Consider the following 17,717-nt stretch of genomic DNA (forward strand, 5'->3'; position numbering starts at 1 on the left):
TAAGGTTGCACCGTGTTGGTTACATTAATGCCCTTAGGGATTATGATACTTTGAGTTAGATTACGTTAGGTTAGTGTTCTTAAACACACACAGGCAGGGAAGAGGAAAGAAAGAGGTTGAGTGGAATGACACGGGCAGGGAGGAGCAGATGGAGTGGGGGAAGAGGAGAGGGGATAAGGTGATCTACATATCTTGAAGTAGTGGGACACACACACACACACACACACACATCCAAAATTAATTTAGAAAATAGATAACCCCAACTAATAAGTGGGTAGGAGTGATAGCCGTCTTTGTTTTAATGATGGTTCGTCAGTCTGACCCGATTCCAGTATTTCTATTTTCTGAACTGATATGTTTTTTGGCTTTTAAGTAAGCTTTTTTTTTTTTTTTTTATGGTTTCTAGAGAGTATTTTAGTTGAGCCAATCCTGCGTTCGTTCGTGCAGCAGTGAGTGAAGTTTTCGTTTATAATCACGTAGCGGGTGTGGAGGATATTTGACATTTGATAACATGTCAACTTTTGTTTGTTTTGTTAGCGACTAGCACCTCAGTGGACTTTTCCCCCCCCCATTTCGTGTCACCCTAGGCCAGTGCTCTTCTTGCATAAAAATAAATAAATAAATAAATAAATAAATCTTCATTTGGTAGTACAAGCTCAACCTATTTGCTCAACAGTTACAAGCTGAATATCTGGGACACTGGAGGCATGTCCTCCTGCCAGACCTACTGGTGGAACTTTTTTGAGTGCACTGACAACCTTATCTGGGTGGTGGACAGTGCTGATGGAACTGCATAAGAGACTGTCAGGGGGAACTGAAGAAACTGGCGGGAAGTGCATCCAGAAGCAGTGCATGTGTGATGGCATCAATGGCTGCAGTAGTGGAGAGGTGAGGAGACTGCCTTGTTTATGTTACTCACTCAGTCATTCAAGTCCTCATCTCCTTCATTGTTTCATACTAGATTTGTAGATTTTCTTGCATTCTGTTGTTGGTGAGTTGATGTTATTTTGCAGTAATGGCGAGATGGAGACTTCTTTGCTTGTCACTCATTCACTCAGTCTAGACTTTAACCCCCTTTGTTTGTTTCATACTAGACTTTTGAACTTGTTCAGAGGTTTGTCTAGGACAGAAGATATTGCCATTAAGTAACTCCATTGAATTCTTTGTTTCTGAAAAATGTTACCCCAAACTGAATTAAATATATTGGTGCCAGTCAACTAACACTAGTGTAGATTTTGATTGACAAGTACTCTCAATAGCATCATGTAGAGAGTAACAGTATACAACATTACATCCAGACAGTACTGAACAAAATGCCTTCCTTGTGGCAGGATGAATTGGTGCAGCTGTGTGGCATTGTTGAGTGCCGGGAGAAGAATGGTGGGTGTGAGCACCTCTGCTTCAAAACTCAGAAGCTGTACTACTTCTGCCAGTGCCAGTGGTACAGACTCATCACAAAATTTAACTGTGAAAGTGAGGACTTGACTGTCACTCTTCAGTCTGTATTCTCAAACATCTTGGCCCTTCATCTCTACATCTGACAGTGTAAAGAGGAAATTAATGGGGTTCCCAAGGGTTTTTCATTATTCTTGGGATATTTGAACAAGGATTTTATCTCATGAGTATGATTAAGATCTGTCATCCACATTTGTATGCAGTGATGTGCAGATAGGTTTCTCTTAAGATTTAGTATAATTTAGGCTTGTCATATGCATTTATTATGAGTACAAATCTCATTCTTGTAGTTCTCCTTTCTTTAACCTTTCTTCTAAACCTCCCATTAAATCTGTGTTCCTGAGAGTGTAATTATCTGCCACAGACATTGATGAGTGTGTGTTGCCTGGGTTGTGCTCCCAGTATTGCACTAACACCACTGGCAGCTTCCATTTCTCCTGTCAGCCTGGCTGCTGCTGTGACTCATAACTACTCACACTGAAAGGTTGGGTGATGACCAGCTGGGAATTGCATGACAGTGAAACAAAGACTAGAAGAGGGGGTCTGTGTCTTGAAATTTAAATGTATATGGTGAGCTGCAGTGTTAGTAGAGTCATTTAGTGCAACAAGGACAAGAAAATTAAGGTGACCAGGAGGTGATTGCATGATGCCACAAAGGAAGAAAGACTAGAAGGAAGGGTTTGTCTTGAAATTGAACTTTATATGCTTGGCTGCAGTGTTAATAAAGTCATTTAGTGCAACAATAAGGAAAAGGTCAAGAGGTGAGTCAAGGCGAGGTGACAAACTAGGAATTGCATGATACAGTGAAACAAGACAAGAAGTAAGAGTTTGTGTCTTGAAATTGAACTGCATATGCTTAGCTGTAGTATTAGTACAGTACAGTACCTCATTTATCTTCTCCACCCAAACAGAGCTCACATGAGCAGCCCTTGAGATTCCTTAGGTGCTGGTGGAGAAGAATGTGATGACAGTGGATGGTCTTGCAGTCGACTGGACTCATGGGAACATTTACTTCATAGACATCTCGGCAAACAAGATCCAGATGATTTCCTAGGATGGCTACTGGACTTGCACCATTGTGACTAAACTGGACCTTGCTCGTGCCACTGCTATAAATTCCATTGATAGGCGAGTCACTTGTCCCCTCCTCAGTCTCACAGATATTTGGATCTTGAATTGGATGGTTTTCCTATTTTGTTTATATCATCAGTTGTCTCTGTTATGAGGCACTTGAGTTCTGTTCTAACCTCTGCCTCTTCACAGCTGGAGGCATCTTGAATCATCCATGTTTACCACCAGTAAGCCCGCCCTTGGGGGAGAATGTGTGTGAGGCACAAGGGTGCAGCCACTTTTGTGTCTGCACCTCTTAGGGAAAATCTGTGTATTTGTGCCAATGACTTCTCAGTCTCCCTCAACAAAACCACTTGTATTAATGGTAAGCACAGCCATCACATGTACACAGTTGCCCGGAGTGATTATGTCATGAAGTGTAGTGAGTTTCATGTCTATAACTTGAATAGAAACTGATATATGAGTGTGTCATTTCCATAAATTGATATGCGAGTTTCATGAATTGTTATATGAACTGGTGAGCTTTGACTTAAGGTGGAGGTATTCTTTTACTCTTATGATGATTCTTTACCACACGCATAAAAATTTTCCTTAGATTCTTACTCCTATTTCCTCAGCACAAGCATAAACAAATAGCCTTTAAACACACATCATCACAAAACCTCATCATTTCCAGATACCAGTGTTATTGTGTCCTCCCAGTGGTAACAATGAGGATGCAGCAATGGTGGATAATCTGTCTGAAGGACTCCTCCCTTTGGCAGTATTTGGTTCATCCAGCAGCAGTAGCAGCAGCAGCAGCAGTCAGAAGATGGTGATTGAAGTGTCGAGTCCCCAAGATGGCATGGTGCTGGGTGTTGTGCTGGTCTCCTTTGCAATTCTTGACCTTGCTGCTGGAGTGAGTCCACTATACTTTTTCTCCCTTATGTTGTGGGGTCTTAGTATGGATGTTTGTGGATGTACTGTGCTTAAGCTGGGGTGTAGTAAGGTGGTCCAAGAAACTTACTTTCCACCAGCGGCTAACATGGCTAAGAGTGTGAATGATTGTGTGTGTGTGTGTGTGTGTGTGTGTTGTGCTTTGTCTAAGCCATCCCATGTTGGACTGCCAGTCTGGTATATAGATAGATGCATGCTTATCTTAACCTTAGCCATGTTGAGACCCATGTATGATTTTCTCACTTAAATATTGCATACATTATTATTATTATTATTATTACCCCTCACACCCTGATTGCTTCCTGGTACTAATCTGGTAGTGGATATTTTTATTCTTCCTGCCTTTACAAAACATTTACTTTGGCCATTTCTCAACACATATCTACCAGACATCAGATACCTCACGAGTTATTCATGTCACACTGAGAATATTCTACTAGTGATCCCTATAGTTAGACATCTCATTTACCATTACTTATCTGCAATATGTTCACTCCACAGCTGCTGGGTGGGCTCTTGAAGTTGCTATACCATTGAGCAGGATGGCATTGTACTCCTCCCACAGTAGTATGACTACAGCAATGCCCAGAATTAAGTGTTGATTGGCCATGATGTGAGTAGTGTGGTTTGTACTTTTTACCTTTGTCTGTGTCTAGGATATTTATATTTGTTCTAGCAGTCTCAGTATAAAGGTTTTGAGGTCTTTTTTGTTATTTTTTTTAGGATTCAGTACTATTAGCACCATTACAATGCTCTTTAATGTTTAATTTTTTAGGATTTGGTACTACTAATACCAAAGAAGTGAGGGAAGTGGAGCTGCAGCACTTTGAATTGAGCTTACAAGACAGACAACAGAGATTAGACTACCACTGCAGGTGTGGTGGAAGGGACAGGAGGAGTAAGGGAGATTCTCAGATAGTTCTTCAGTAATAGTTCAGATGAAAAGTTTTAGTGTTTTTCATTCCTGATAAATCCAATTTGTGGACTTTAGAATGTTTTTTTTTATCATATTTATGTTCTAACAATTTTTTTTTTTTGTTCTTTTAAAGCATCTTTAATATTACTAAGGCTTGAAATATTTTTATATCCCCAGTATGAGTTAAAATGCATGCCCTTTCAGAATATATAAGGCATTCCAGCGTAGCTCCATTTTTGTGAGGGGTCAATTTCAAAATGGAGTCAAATAATGTAAATTAGCTACGACATCAGCTGACTTCATCCCAGGACCGAGAGCCGAGAGCTCCCTTCCCTCCACTCTCCTTCCATCATTGTTTAACATAAATTCCTGTGTTTTTCAGGTGTTACCAGTCTCAGGAGCAAGAGGAGGAAGGAAGGAATGGAGAAGTATGATGTCATCAGACCCTCCTCCCTTTCAGTCTCTCTCTGTCAGTGTTTAGCAAAATTTCTATTGTTTTCCAAGTTTTTTTTTTTTTTTTTTTAATGCAGGAGGGACACTGGCCAAGGGCAACAAAAAAATAGTAAAAAAAAAAAGCCCACTGAGATGCCGGTCCCAAATAGGGTCCAAAGTGGTGGTCAAAAATTGAAGGATAAGTGTCTTGAAACTTCCCTCTTGAAGGAATTCAAATCATAGTAAGGTGGAAATACAGAAGCAGGAAGGGAGTTCCAGAGTTTACCAGAGAAGGGGATGAATGATTGGAAATACTGGTTAACTTTTGCATTAGAGAGGTGGACAGAATAGGGGTGAGAGAAAACAGAGTTGTGCAGCGAGGCTGCGGGAGGAGGGGAGGCATGCAGTTAGCAAGATCAGAAGAGCAGTTAGCATGAAAATAGTGGTAGAAGATAGCAAGAGATGGAACATTCTGGTGATGAGAAAGAGGCTAAAGACAGTCAGTTAGGAGAGAGGAGTTGAGGAGATGAAAAGGTTTTGATTCCACACTCTGCTTAGAGGGATCCTGAGGAGGGATTGGAGTGATACAAGTGATACAAGATACAGATATGAGATTGTGATCGGAGGAGTGCAACGGAGAAGAGCAAGCATAAGCAGGAGGATTAGAGGTTAGGAAAGGTCAAGAATATTGGGCATATCTCCAAGACAGTCAAGAATATGAGTATGGTGTTGCACCAATTACTTTAAGTCATGGAGGATAGCAGAGTTGAAGTCTAGTTCACCAGGATGGTCAGTGAAGGGAGAGGAAAGCCAAAGTTAGTGGTGAACATTGAAGTCTCCAAGAATGGAGGTCTCTGTAAAAGGGAAGAGAGAATGTGCTCCACTTTGGAAGTTAAGTAGTCAAAGAATTTCTTATAGTCATAGGAGTTAGGTGAGAGGTGTACAGCACAGATAAATTCATTTTGAGAGTAACTCTGTAGTTGTAGCCAGATGGTGCAAAACTAAGAAGATTCAAGAGTGTGGGCATGAGAACAGGTTAAGTCATTGCGCATGTAAACTCAACATCCAGCTTTGGATTGAAAATGAGGCTAGAGAAAGTAAGAGGTAACAATTCTATTGCCTGAGATGCCTGTGTTTCAGTGAGGAAAAGATGATGAGGTTTATTAGAGGAGAGATGATGATCTACAGATTGAAAATTAAATCCAAGACAGGGAATGTTGCAGAAATTAATGAAGAAAAAGTTGATACTTAGGGTCGATATCAGAAGAACAGTCCAACCTGGGGACATTTGTGGTCTCCTTCCCAGATGGGGACTCTAAGGCTGGTGTAGGAGTCGCCATGATTTTGAATTTTTCAGTGAAGGTTGTGTGTGTAATTAGGTGCTTGTAGTTTTGTGTGAAGGAAGAGTTGTCTTTAGAGGGCAGGGTGTGACTGCCCCCTTGTATTATGAGCCACAAAGAGAAACGTTCAGTGTGGTCACAGGTGGGTGTAATGATAAGTTCACAGCATCCTCTGATCTAGTGCTTTAGACCTCACTGGGAATAATTATCATTTTGGCAGGTGTGTACTGTCTCCTATTCTATTGTGTGTGTGTGTGTGTGTGTTTCACCTGTCACCTACGGTCGTCTACTGGTCACACAGCCAGCCAGCTGTTCTTATGTGGAAAGAGGTCATAGCTCATAGTGTGTGTGTGTGTGTGTGTGTGTGTGTGTGTGTGTGTGTTGTCTTTTCATTCTACATATGGTGAGTGTGTGTGTGTGTGTGTGTGTGTGTGTGTGTGTGTGTGTGTATGTTGCCCTGTTTTTCATTTACCAATCCTTCAGGCTGTGATTAGCTGACTGCATGCAGTATATGTATGTCTATTTTTTGTTCTCAAAGCTTTTAAATTTTGAAAATGCAACCGTTTCTATAAAGATTTTAAACTATCTTATGCCCATGGCTGTGCCCTCTTTAGTTGGTAGTGTTCTACATATATACATACATAAACCTATCTTCTAATCTGTCGATTTGAGATTCTATAACGTAAGTAATTTAAAAAAAAAATAAAATAAATAAATAAAACTTGCCTAAGATAACACACAAAAAAAAAAAAACAATAGAAAATATTATGAAAATATAAAATATACAAAAAAGGGGCTTGAAACATTAAAAACTAAGGGGAAAATCTTGAATCCCCTTAGAAAAACGAGAAACTTCATCAGCTGATGAACCCTGCTGCAGTGTGTACAAGTGGCTTTGCTTTGCTCCTTGAGTTTTCTCCGAGTTTTGTGGTTTATTTTCTCTTGCCTGTGTGCTGAAATACCCTGAAGATGGTGATGAGTGCGTGTGGTTCATGCGAGGAGAGTGTGGCGAACGTGCAAAGGGCTGTGGCATGCGAGAGGTGCATGGCCTGGTTCCACGTAGCCTGTGTGGACATGAGGGAGGCCAACATGAAGGCGCTGGGGTTCGAGCTTTTGGTGTTCCTATGCAGGGAATGCCTGAGCAAGAGCCTCAATGAGTGGAGGAGCCAGGATGAGGAAAAAGGAGAGTGGGAGCAGAGTACCCAGACAGAAAACCTGATGAAAGACGCAGAAGCACAGACGACGAAAACTAAAGAAAGAAGAGACCAGCAAGAAGTGGTGGAAGTGGCTAGAACAGACAGATGCCCAAGGAAGAAGAGAATGGTAATCAAGAAAGCCCCAGTACATGTCATTGGAGACAGCATGGTAAGGAAGACTCCTGACATTGTGAGAAGCCCCAGAACGTGTCATTGGAGACAGCATGGTAAGGAAGACTCCTGACACTGTGAGAAGGGAAATTGAGTGCACGAGCATGGGAACTGCCAAGATGCAAGACATCAAGAGGAAAGTCAAGGAAGAAGTGCAAGAAATGGAAGAGAAAAGCCTGGTAGTGATTCAAAGAAGAGGCAACAACTTAGTAGAGGCAGATGCTGAAGAAACAGTAAAGTGATAGAAGCAGTGAGGGCAGCAGAAGAAAAGATGTGTGTGGCCGTGGTGGGGGTCCTGCGGCGCCCACAGGAAGGAGTGCAGTACAAAAAGGTCACAAAAGAAACAAACTGCAAGATATGCATGGAACTCATGAAAGTCCCATAGATGGCAGAGAAGAAGGGCAACTTGAGCTTCCTAGACATGAATGGGATACTCGACCAGGACAAATTCTATGGGAGAGACGGGGTCTACCTCAACCACAACGGGAATGAGAGGCTAGGACGTCGACTGGCTGAGTGGATGAGGGCGAGGCAGGTGTGTTGTGTGGACGAGGCATGACGAGGAGGACCCACTGATGTCCGTAAACATGGAAGAGAAGAGACTAACCAGGTGAGTAAATGTGTGAAGATTGGCTGTATGAATGTGAGAGGATGGGGTGTGGGCAAGTTTGAGGATGCATGCAAGGAGCTCAGCGAGTGGAGGTTAGACTTAGTCGGGCTCACTGAGACTCACCTGAGAGATGATGTACGAATGGAGGGATGTAAGTACGTATGTTATGATTGGAAAGAGGCGTAAGACGCAGGAAACACTGGAAGGAGACGTAGCCAAACTCTACAAGAAAGAAAGAGGACTGAAAGTAGAGGAGATTGATGTGGGGCAGTGTACAAGTAGTGAGGATGTGCTTGTAGTCAGAGTGGAATGCATGGATGGTCGTGGCAGACCAGAGAAGGTGATACTGGTGGTAGCATACATGACTCATGGGTGAAAAAGCAGAGAGGGAAAATAGGAGGAAGTATGACATACTTAAGAAAGTTGTGAGAGAGCATGGAGAGTGCTAGTTATGGGTGACATTTTTTTTTTTTATGTAGGAAGGACACTGGCCAAGGGCAACAAAAATCTAATAAAAAAAATGCCCACTGAAATGCCAGTCCCATAAAAGGGTCAAAGCAGTGGTCAAAAATTGATGAATAAGTGTCTTGAAACCTTCCTCTTGAAGGAATTCAAGTCAAAGGAAGGTGGAAATACAGAAGCAGGCAGGGAGTTCCAGAGTTTACCAGAGAAAGGGATGAATGACTGAGAATACTGGTTAACTCTTGCATTAGAGAGGTGGACAGAATAGGGGTGAGAGAAAGAAGAAAGTCTTGTGCAGCGAGGCCGCGGAAGGAGGGGAGGCATGCAGTTAGCAAGATCAGAAGAGCAGTTAGCATGAAAATAGCGGTAGAAGATAGCTTGATATGCAACATTGCGGCGGTGAGAGAGAGGCTGAAGACAGTCAGTTAGAGGAGAGGAGTTGATGAGACGAAAAGCTTTTGATTCCACCCTGTCTATAAGAGCAGTATGAGTGGAACCCCCCCAGACAGACATGTGAAGCATACTCCATACATGGACGGATAAGGCCCTTGTACAGAGTTAGCAGCTGGGGGGTGAGAAAAACTTGCGGAGACGTCTCAGAACACCTAACTTCATAGAAGCTGTTTTAGCTAGAGATGAGATGTGAAGTTTCCAGTTCAGATTAGAAGTAAAGGACAGACTGAGGATGTTCAGTGTAGAAGAGGGAGACAGTTGAGTGTCATTGAAGAAGAGGGGATAGTTGTCTGGAAGGTTTTGTCGAGTTGATAGATGGAGGAATTGAGTTTTTGAGGCATTGAACAATACCAAGTTTACTCTGCCCCAATCAGAAATTTTAGAAAGATCAGAAGTCAGGCGTTCTGTGGCTTCCCTGCGTGATATGTTTACCTCCTGAAGGGTTGGACGTCTATAAAAAGACGTGGAAAAGTGCAGGGTGGTATCATCAGCGTAGGAGTGGATAGGACAAGAAGTTTGGTTTAGAAGATCATTAATGAATAATAAGAAGAGAGTGGGTGACAGGACAGAACCCTGAGGAACACCACTGTTAATAGATTTAGGAGAAGAACAGTGACCGTCTACCACAGCAGCAATAGAACGGTCAGACAGGAAACTTGAGATGAAGTTACAGAGAGAAGGATAGAAACCGTAGGAGGGTAGTTTGGAAATCAAAGCTTTGTGCCAGACTCTATCAAAAGCTTTTGATATGTCCAAGGCAACAGCAAAAGTTTCACCAAAATCTCTAAATGAGGATGACCAAGACTCAGTAAGGAAAGCCTTGACGGAACCCATACTAGCGATCAGATAGAAGGTCGTGAAGTGATAGATGTTTAAGAATCTTCCTGTTGAGGATAGATTCAAAAACTTTAGATAGGCAGGAAATTAAAGCAATAGGACGGTAGTTTGAGGGATTAGAACGGTCACCCTTTTTAGGAACAGGTTGAATGTAGGCAAACTTCCAGCAAGAAGGAAAGGTAGATTTTGACAGACAGAGCTGAAAGAGTTTGACTAGGCAAGGTGCAAGCAAGGAGGCACAGTTTCGGAGAACAATAGGAGGGACCCCATCAGGTCCATAAGCCTTCCGAGGGTTTAGGCCAGCGAGGGCATGGAAAACATCATTGCTAAAAATTTTAATAGGTGGCATGAAGTAGTCAGAGGGTGGAGGAGAGGGAGGAACAAGCCCAGAATCGTCCAAGGTAGAGTTTTTTAGCAAAGGTTTGAGCAAAGAGTTCAGCTTTAGAAATAGATGTGATAGCAGTGGTGCCATCTGGTTGAAATAGAGGAGGGAAAGAAGAAGAAGCAAAGTTATTGGAGATATTTTTTGGCTAGATGCCAGAAATCACGAGGGGAGTTAGATCTTGAAAGGTTTTGACATTTTCTGTTAATGAAGGAGTTTTTGGCTAGTTGGAGAACAGACTTGGCATGGTTCCGGGCAGAAATATAAAGTGCATGAGATTCTGGTGATGGAAAGCTTAAGTACCTTTTGTGGGCCACCTCTCTATCATGTATAGCACGAGAACCAGCTGTGTTAAACCAAGGTTTAGAAGGTTTAGGACGAGAAAAAGAGTGAGGAATGTATGCCTCCATGCCAGACACTATCACCTCTGTTATGCGCTCAGCACACAAAGACGGGTCTCTGACACGGAAGCAGTAGTCATTCCAAGGAAAATCAGCAAAATACCTCCTCAGGTCCCCCAAACTAGTAGAGGCAAAACGCCAGAGGCACCTTCGCTTAGGAGGATCCTGAGGAGGGATTGGAGTGATAGGACAAGATAAAGATATGAGATTGTGATCGGAGGAGCCCAACGGAGAAGAAAGGGTGACAGCATAAGCAGAAGGATTAGAGGTCAGGAAAAGGTCAAGAATGTTGGGCATATCTCCAAGACGGTCAGGAATACGAGTAGGATGTTGCACCAATTGCTCTAGGTCGTGGAGGATAGCAAAGCTGTAGACTAGTTCACCAGGATGGTCAGTGAAGGGAGAGGAAAGCCAAAGCTGGTGGTGAACACTGAAGTCTCCAAGAATGGAGATCTCTGCAAAAGGGAAGAGGGTCAGAATGTGCTCCACTTTGGAAGTTAATTAGTCAAAGAATTTCTTATAGTCAGAGGAGTTAGGTGAGAGATATACAGCACAGATAAATTTAGTATGAGAGTGACTGTAGTTGTAGCCAGATGGTGGAAAACTCGAAAGATTCAAGAGCGTGGGCACGAGAGCAGGTTAAGTCATTGCGCACATAAATGCAGCATCCAGCTTTGGATCGAAAATGAGGATAGAGGAAGTAGGAGGGAACAGAAAAGGGGCTACTGTCAGTTGCCTCAGACACCTGAGTTTCAGTGAGGAAAAGAAGATGAGGTTTAGAAGAGGAGAGGTGGTGTTCTACAGATTGAAAATTAGATCTTAGACCGCGAATGTTGCAGAAGTTAATGAAGAAAAAGTTGAGGGGGGTGTCAAGACACTTAGGGTCGTCGACAGAAAGGCAGTCCGACCTGGGGACATTTATGGTCCGCTCCCCAGATGGGGACTCTGAGGCTGGTGTAGGAGTCGCCATGATGATTTTAAAATTTTTGAGTGAAGGGTGTGTGTGTTATTAGGTGCTTGTAGTTTTGTGTGGAGAGGAAGAGAGTTGTCTTTAGAGGGCAGGCTGTGACTGCCCCCTTGTGTTGTGAGACACAAAGGAAAACGTTCAGTGAGGTCACAGCTGGGTTTAATGATAAGTTCATAGCACCCCCTGAACAGTGCTTTAGACCTCACTGGGAGTAATTATCGTTTCGGCAGGTGTCTACTGCCTCCTCCAGTAATGAATGCACATGTGGGAGTACTGGGGGAACAGGTGAACAGGAATGGTGAAATGCTTGGGGAATTTGTTGATGAACTGGAGCTGGAAAATCTGATTGTTACTTTGGATGAGGGGCATGTGACTTGGAGTGCAAAAGAGCAGGAGTCTGCAGTTGACTACTTGTTGGTGAATGGAAGAATGCGTGAAATTGTGGATAGATGAGGATGGTTTGGTTGATATTGTGTTTGATCACAACATGCTGGTTGTGGAGTGCTTGATGCAGGATGGGAATGAAGTGAAAATGGCAAGTAAGAAAAAGAAGTGAAGACAGATGTAGGGTGGGAGAACTTTCAGGTTGATCTGAGTGAGAGAAGTTTTTTTTTTTTTTCCCTTCTACAGGAGTTGCCGATCCAAAGGCCTGGCTCATGAGTGATCCTGAGCCACCTGTACCATCAAGATCAAGACTCAAACACTGGAGGTGAGTGCACCGAGGTGCACAGCAGTTGAAGCCTTGAGAGGTGATATGGGATGGAGCACCTTTAGGGAAAGACTTACAAAAGCACACTTAGGTACAAGATTAGGCTTAAGAGAATGGATGATGCAAGAATAGCAGGGAAGGTGTACCTGTGGAATGAAAGTGGAAGCAAATGGAGGAAGAGATGCATGAGAATGACAGACAGGAATGGACTGCAAGTTGTGTGGGCGAAAAGAATGGGTGGGAGGAATCAAAATGACCGTGAATGGGTGGTAACAAGAGGAGGCAGGGTGGGAGCCGAATGGAATGTGAGAAAATGGAAGAATGAGATAGACAAAGAAGTGAAATGTGTGGGACTGAATGAATGGAAGAATGAGATGGAAAGAAAGAAGCTCCTGGAATGGTACAAGGAGAAAGAGACCCCGAGGTATGAAAGGTGGTATGATGGAAGCCTGGGCGGTAATCTTCTCTTCCGAGCGAGGGCACAGTGTATGGATGTGAATGCAAGGAGTTACAGGTGGTCTGAGTCCCGCAGCAAAGTGTGACAGATGTGTGATGAGACGGTCGAACATGTGGTGCTGGAGTATGTGAAGTATGCCAGAGACAGGAATGAGATGCAAATGATACTGACAATTAGGGCATGATAGGAATGAAAGAGTGGAGAAGACAGGAAAGGAATGGATGGTGTTGTTGCTGGGACTGTGTAGAGAGGTGAATGAAAGGATGATTGAGGCGGTGAAAGAGTTTCTGGAGAGAATGTGGCGTGCCAGATGTATGAACAATTAGGATAGAGGATGCTGTTCGTTTTTTTTTTTTTTTTTTTTTTTTTTTCACCCCTTCTACAGGAGTTGCCGATCCAAAGGCCTGGCTTAGGAGTGATCCTGTGCCACCTGTACCATCAAGATCAAGATGTATGGATGTATGAATGTATGGATGTGAATGCAAGGAGTTACAGGTGGTCTGAGTCCCGCAGCAAAGTGTGCCAGATGTGTGACGTGGGAGAGGATGAGACGGTGGAACATGTGGTGCTGGAGTGTGTGAAGTATGCCAGAGACGGGAATGAGATGATGCAAGTGATATTGACTTGAGTTAGGGCATAATAGGAATGAAAGAGTGGAGAAGACACGTAAGGAGTGGATGGTGTTGCTGGGACTGTGTAGAGAGGCGAATGAAAGGATGATTGAGGCGGTGAAAGAGTTTCTGGAGAGAATGTGGCGTGTCAGATGTATGAACAATAAGGATAGAGGATTCTATTCGATTTTTTTTTTTTTTTTTTTTTTCTCCCTTCTACAGGAGTTGCCGATCCAAAGGCCTGGCTCAGGAGTGATCCTGTGGAAAGAAAGAAGACCCTGGAATGGTACAAGGAGAAAGAGGCCCCGAGGTATGAAAGGTGGTATGATGGAAGCCTGGGCGGTGATCTTCTCTTCCGAGCGAGGGCACAGTGTATGGATGTGAATGCAAGGAGTTACAGGTGGTCTGAGTCCCGCAGCAAAGTGTGCCAGATGTGTGACATGGGAGAGGATGAGACGGTGGAACATGTGGTGCTGGAGTGTGTGCAGTATGCCAGAGACAGGAATGAGATGATGCAAATGATACTAACTGAGTTAGGGCATGATAGGAATGAAAGAGTGGAGAAGACAGGAAAGGAATGGATGGTGTTGTTGCTGGGACTGTGTAGAGAGGCGAATGAAAGGATGATTGAGGCGGTGAAAGAGTTTCTGGAGAGAATGTGGCGTGCCAGGTGTATGAACAATTAGGATAGAGGATGCTGTTCGTTTCTCTTTTTTTTTCCCTCTTTCTACAGGAGTTGCCGATCCAAAGGCCTGGCTCAGGAGTGATCCTGTGCCACCTGTACCATCAAGATCAAGATCTGTACCATCAAGATCAAGATCATGGCGACGTGAGGGTGATTACTAAGCGGTAGTTCTTGAACATTTTTGAATTTATTGAAGTGTGTGGGTTGTATGGTAGCTCCACTTTGAGTAGAAATGTTCGACAGGGACTGCAGGAAGTGTAAGAAAAAGATAACGCGTAGCTGCAGAGGAGTAGCTTGTGGAAGGTGTTATGATTGGTATGCACCGGCTCTTACGTACCACTGCTTTGGCTTGTATGTACCAAACAAGGCTGCTATATACCAGCTACCAAGTAGGGAGATTAAAATGAATATTGGTAAATTAAGAACAAGTAATATAAAGGTAATAAAATTACCTTAAAATAAGACAAAAGCATAAAAAAAATAAAATTATTGTCAACCAATAATATCAATAAAGCTCAACATACATTGACTTAATAAAAGCTTAGTCCTCAGCATGATCCATATGTTCAGCGCACAAGTTTAGAAATGCTTTGGTTTGTGTCTGCGTCTCTCTCTCTCTCTCTCTCTCTCTCTCTCTCTCTCTCTCTCTCTCTCTCTCTCTCTCTCTCTCTCTCTCTCTCGTTGCACGGGTTTTCAAGGGTCTCTCTCTCTCTCTCTCTCTCTCTCTCTCTCTCTCTCTCTCTCTCTCTCTCTCTCTCTCTCTCTCTCTCTCTCTCTCTCTCGTTGCACGGGTTTTCAAGGGTCTCTCTCTCTCTCTCTCTCTCTCTCTCTCTCTCTCTCTCTCTCTCTCTCTCTCTCTCTCTCTCTCTCTCTCTCTCTCTCTCTCTCTCTCTCTCTCGTTGCACGGGTTTTCAAGGGTCTCTCTCTCTCTCTCTCTCTCTCTCTCTCTCTCTCTCTCTCTCTCTCTCTCTCTCTCTCTCTCTCTCTCTCTCTCTCTCGTTGCACGGGTTTTCAAGGGTCTCTCTCTCTCTCTCTCTCTCTCTCTCTCTCTCTCTCTCTCTCTCTCTCTCTCTCTCTCTCTCTCTCTCTCTCTCTCTCTCTCTCTCTCTCTCTCTCTCGTTGCACGGGTTTTCAAGGGTCTCTCTCTCTCTCTCTCTCTCTCTCTCTCTCTCTCTCTCTCTCTCTCTCTCTCTCTCTCTCTCTCTCTCTCTCTCTCTGTCTCTCGTTGCACGGGTTTTTAAAGGATCTCTCTCTCTCTCTCTCTCTCTCTCTCTCTCTCTCTCTCTCTCTCTCTCTCTCTCTCTCTCTCTCTCGTTGCACGGGTTTTCAAGGGTGTTTTTACGGTTCTAGTGACAGATTAACATTTTCGCTGAGCCTATCCTGCGCTCATTTGTGTTTGCTACGGTGACACGGTGCAGCAGATGTTTCCATTCATAATCACGTAGCGGATGTGGAGTGGGGAAAGGGAAGTGAGGATATTATTTGACATATTTGATAACATGTCAACTTTTGTTTGGGTGTGGTTGAAGGACCAGTAATAGGTGGCGCTGGGAAAGCAGGGCGGTGGCTGGCTGGCTGGCTACAGTTTTCGTCAGTACTGGTCAGTCTTGCTAAACACGTTCTATTAACCAGTGTTTCCGTATTCCAAGCAGCAGCTCCCTGCATCGAGCAGCACCAAAGAGGCAGAGTATGGAAGGTTAGTCCAGCGTTGCCAGCCTCCCCTCAGTCACCCTTACTGCCCTCACTGAAATACCTTCCTCCTTGTAGTGTCTTGTAGTCGTTTATTTAAGTTTAATTACTCGTTTTCTGTTTTTTTTTTTTTTTTGAGGTTGATTTATTTTTAGATTTTGTTTACATCTGAGTCTGGAAACAGTTGGAGATTTAGAGAAATATTGAAAATTCAATATGTAAACAAGCTGTCAGCTGAGGTAGAGACCGGGCGTCAGTGTTTTCAGCCTTTATTTGCTTCATCTCTCACTTATTATAAGCCAAACATATCACAAGATGGAGCCATGTGATTAGCCTTAATATCCGCTGGTCAGATATATCCGCCATTGCCTGGTTTTGTTGTCATGAAGGAATAATTGAGGTAACATGGCGGCCGGCTCCCTCACTGAGGTCTCCGCCGTGGGCCGGCATGATGCATTGTTGCCTGTGCCAACTTGTGGGTTCCAGTATTTTTTTTACTGTTTTTTTCTGAATTACATTATTTGACTTGTATACTAAGATTTTATGGTTTCTAAAAATATTGTTGCTTTTGAAGTGTTTTCTTGCTTTAGTTAAGTAAATGTGCTGAATTTGCTGTTGTTTTTATGCCTAAATAAAACAAGTGGCTTTGCCTTGCTCCCTGAGTTTTCTCTGAGTTTTGTGGTTTATTTTCTCTTGCCTATGTGCTGAAATACCCTGAAAATGGTGATGAGTGCGTGTGGTTCATGCGAGGAGAGTGCGGCGAACAGGCAAAGGACTGTGGCATGTGAAAGATGCATAACCTGGTTCCATGTAGCCTGTGTGGGCATGAGGGAGGCCAACATGAAGGCGCTGGGGTTCGAGCATCTGGTGTTCCTCTGCAGGGAATGCCTGAGCAAGAGCCTCAATGAGTGGAGGAACCAGAATGAGGAAAAAGAAGAGAGAGTGGACCAGAGCACCCAGGCAGAAAACCTGATGAAAGAGGCAGAAGCACAGACCACGAAGACTGAAGAGAGAAAAGACCAGTAAAAAGCAGTGGAAGTGGCCAGAAAAGACAGACACCCAAGGAAGAAGAGAATGGTAATCAAGAAAGCCCCAGTACGTGTCATTGGAGACAGCATGGTAAGGAAGACTCCCGACTTTGTGAGAAGGGAAATTGAGTGCACCAGCATGGGAGGTGCTAAGATCCAAGACGTCAAGAGGAAAGTCAAGGAAGAAGTGCGAGAAATGGAAGAGAGAAGCCTGCTAGTTATCCAAGGAGGAGGCAACAACTTAGTAGAGGCAGGTGCTGAAGAGACAGTAAAGGAAGTGATGGAAGCAGTGAGGGTAGCAGAAGAAAAGAAGATGTGTGTGGCTGTGGTGGGGGTCCTGCGGCGCCCACGGGAAGGAGTGCAGTATGAGAAGGTCGGAAGAGAAACGAACTCCAAGATATGCATGGAACTCATGAAGGTCAAGATGGAATGCATGGCAGAGAAGAAGGGCAACGTGAGCTTCCTAGACATGGATGGGATCCTCGACCAGGACAAATTCTTCGGGAGAGACGGGGTCCACCTCAACCACAACGGGAATGAGAGGCTAGGACGTCGACTGGCCGAGTGGACGAGGGCGAGGCAGGTGTGTTGTGTGGACGAGGCATGACGAGGAGGACCCACTGATGTCAGCGAACATGGAAGAAAAGAGACTAACCAGGCAAGTAAATGTGTGAAGATTGGCTGCATGAATGTGAGAGGATGGGGTGTGGGCAAGTTTGAGGATGTATGCAAGGAGCTCAGGGAGTGGAGGTACGACTTAGTTGGGCTCACTGAGACTGAAAGTAGAGGAGATTGATGTGGGGAAGTGTACAAGTAGTGAGGATGTGCTTGCAGTCAGAGTGGAATGCATGGATGGTCGTGGCAGACCAGAGAAGGTGGTACTGGTGGTAGCGTACATGACTGTCATGG

General features: G+C 43.9%; 1 protein-coding gene across 10 annotated transcripts in view; it reads left to right on the forward strand.

Annotated features, from left to right (window-relative positions):
* LOC135101327 (low-density lipoprotein receptor-like) overlaps positions 1 to 14,228 on the forward strand; it is a 14,400-nt gene extending 172 nt beyond the window's left edge. For 2 of the 10 annotated variants that reach the window (XM_064005156.1, XM_064005157.1), the window contains exons 2-11: positions 677 to 888; positions 1,332 to 1,473; positions 1,820 to 2,216; positions 2,367 to 2,583; positions 2,719 to 2,890; positions 3,203 to 3,424; positions 3,964 to 4,075; positions 4,761 to 8,127; positions 12,260 to 12,338; positions 13,629 to 14,228. In XM_064005156.1, coding sequence (XP_063861226.1) covers positions 784 to 888; positions 1,332 to 1,473; positions 1,820 to 1,923 — 351 coding nt within the window. In that variant the 5' untranslated portion in view covers positions 677 to 783 and the 3' untranslated portion in view covers positions 1,924 to 2,216; positions 2,367 to 2,583; positions 2,719 to 2,890; ... (3 more) ...; positions 12,260 to 12,338; positions 13,629 to 14,228. Of the gene's footprint in view, positions 1 to 56; positions 450 to 676; positions 889 to 1,331; positions 1,745 to 1,819; positions 2,217 to 2,366; positions 2,584 to 2,718; positions 2,891 to 3,202; positions 3,425 to 3,963; positions 4,076 to 4,760; positions 8,128 to 12,259; positions 12,339 to 13,180; positions 13,580 to 13,628 lie in introns of those variants that run through there. The other 8 variants (XM_064005160.1, XM_064005163.1, XR_010269210.1 and 5 more) reach the window with 7 other exon arrangements.
* The last annotated feature ends 3,489 nt before the right edge of the window (positions 14,229 to 17,717 follow it).

Source organism: Scylla paramamosain, chromosome 6 (genome assembly GCF_035594125.1).
Source record: "Scylla paramamosain isolate STU-SP2022 chromosome 6, ASM3559412v1, whole genome shotgun sequence".
Classification (NCBI taxonomy): domain Eukaryota; kingdom Metazoa; phylum Arthropoda; class Malacostraca; order Decapoda; family Portunidae; genus Scylla; species Scylla paramamosain.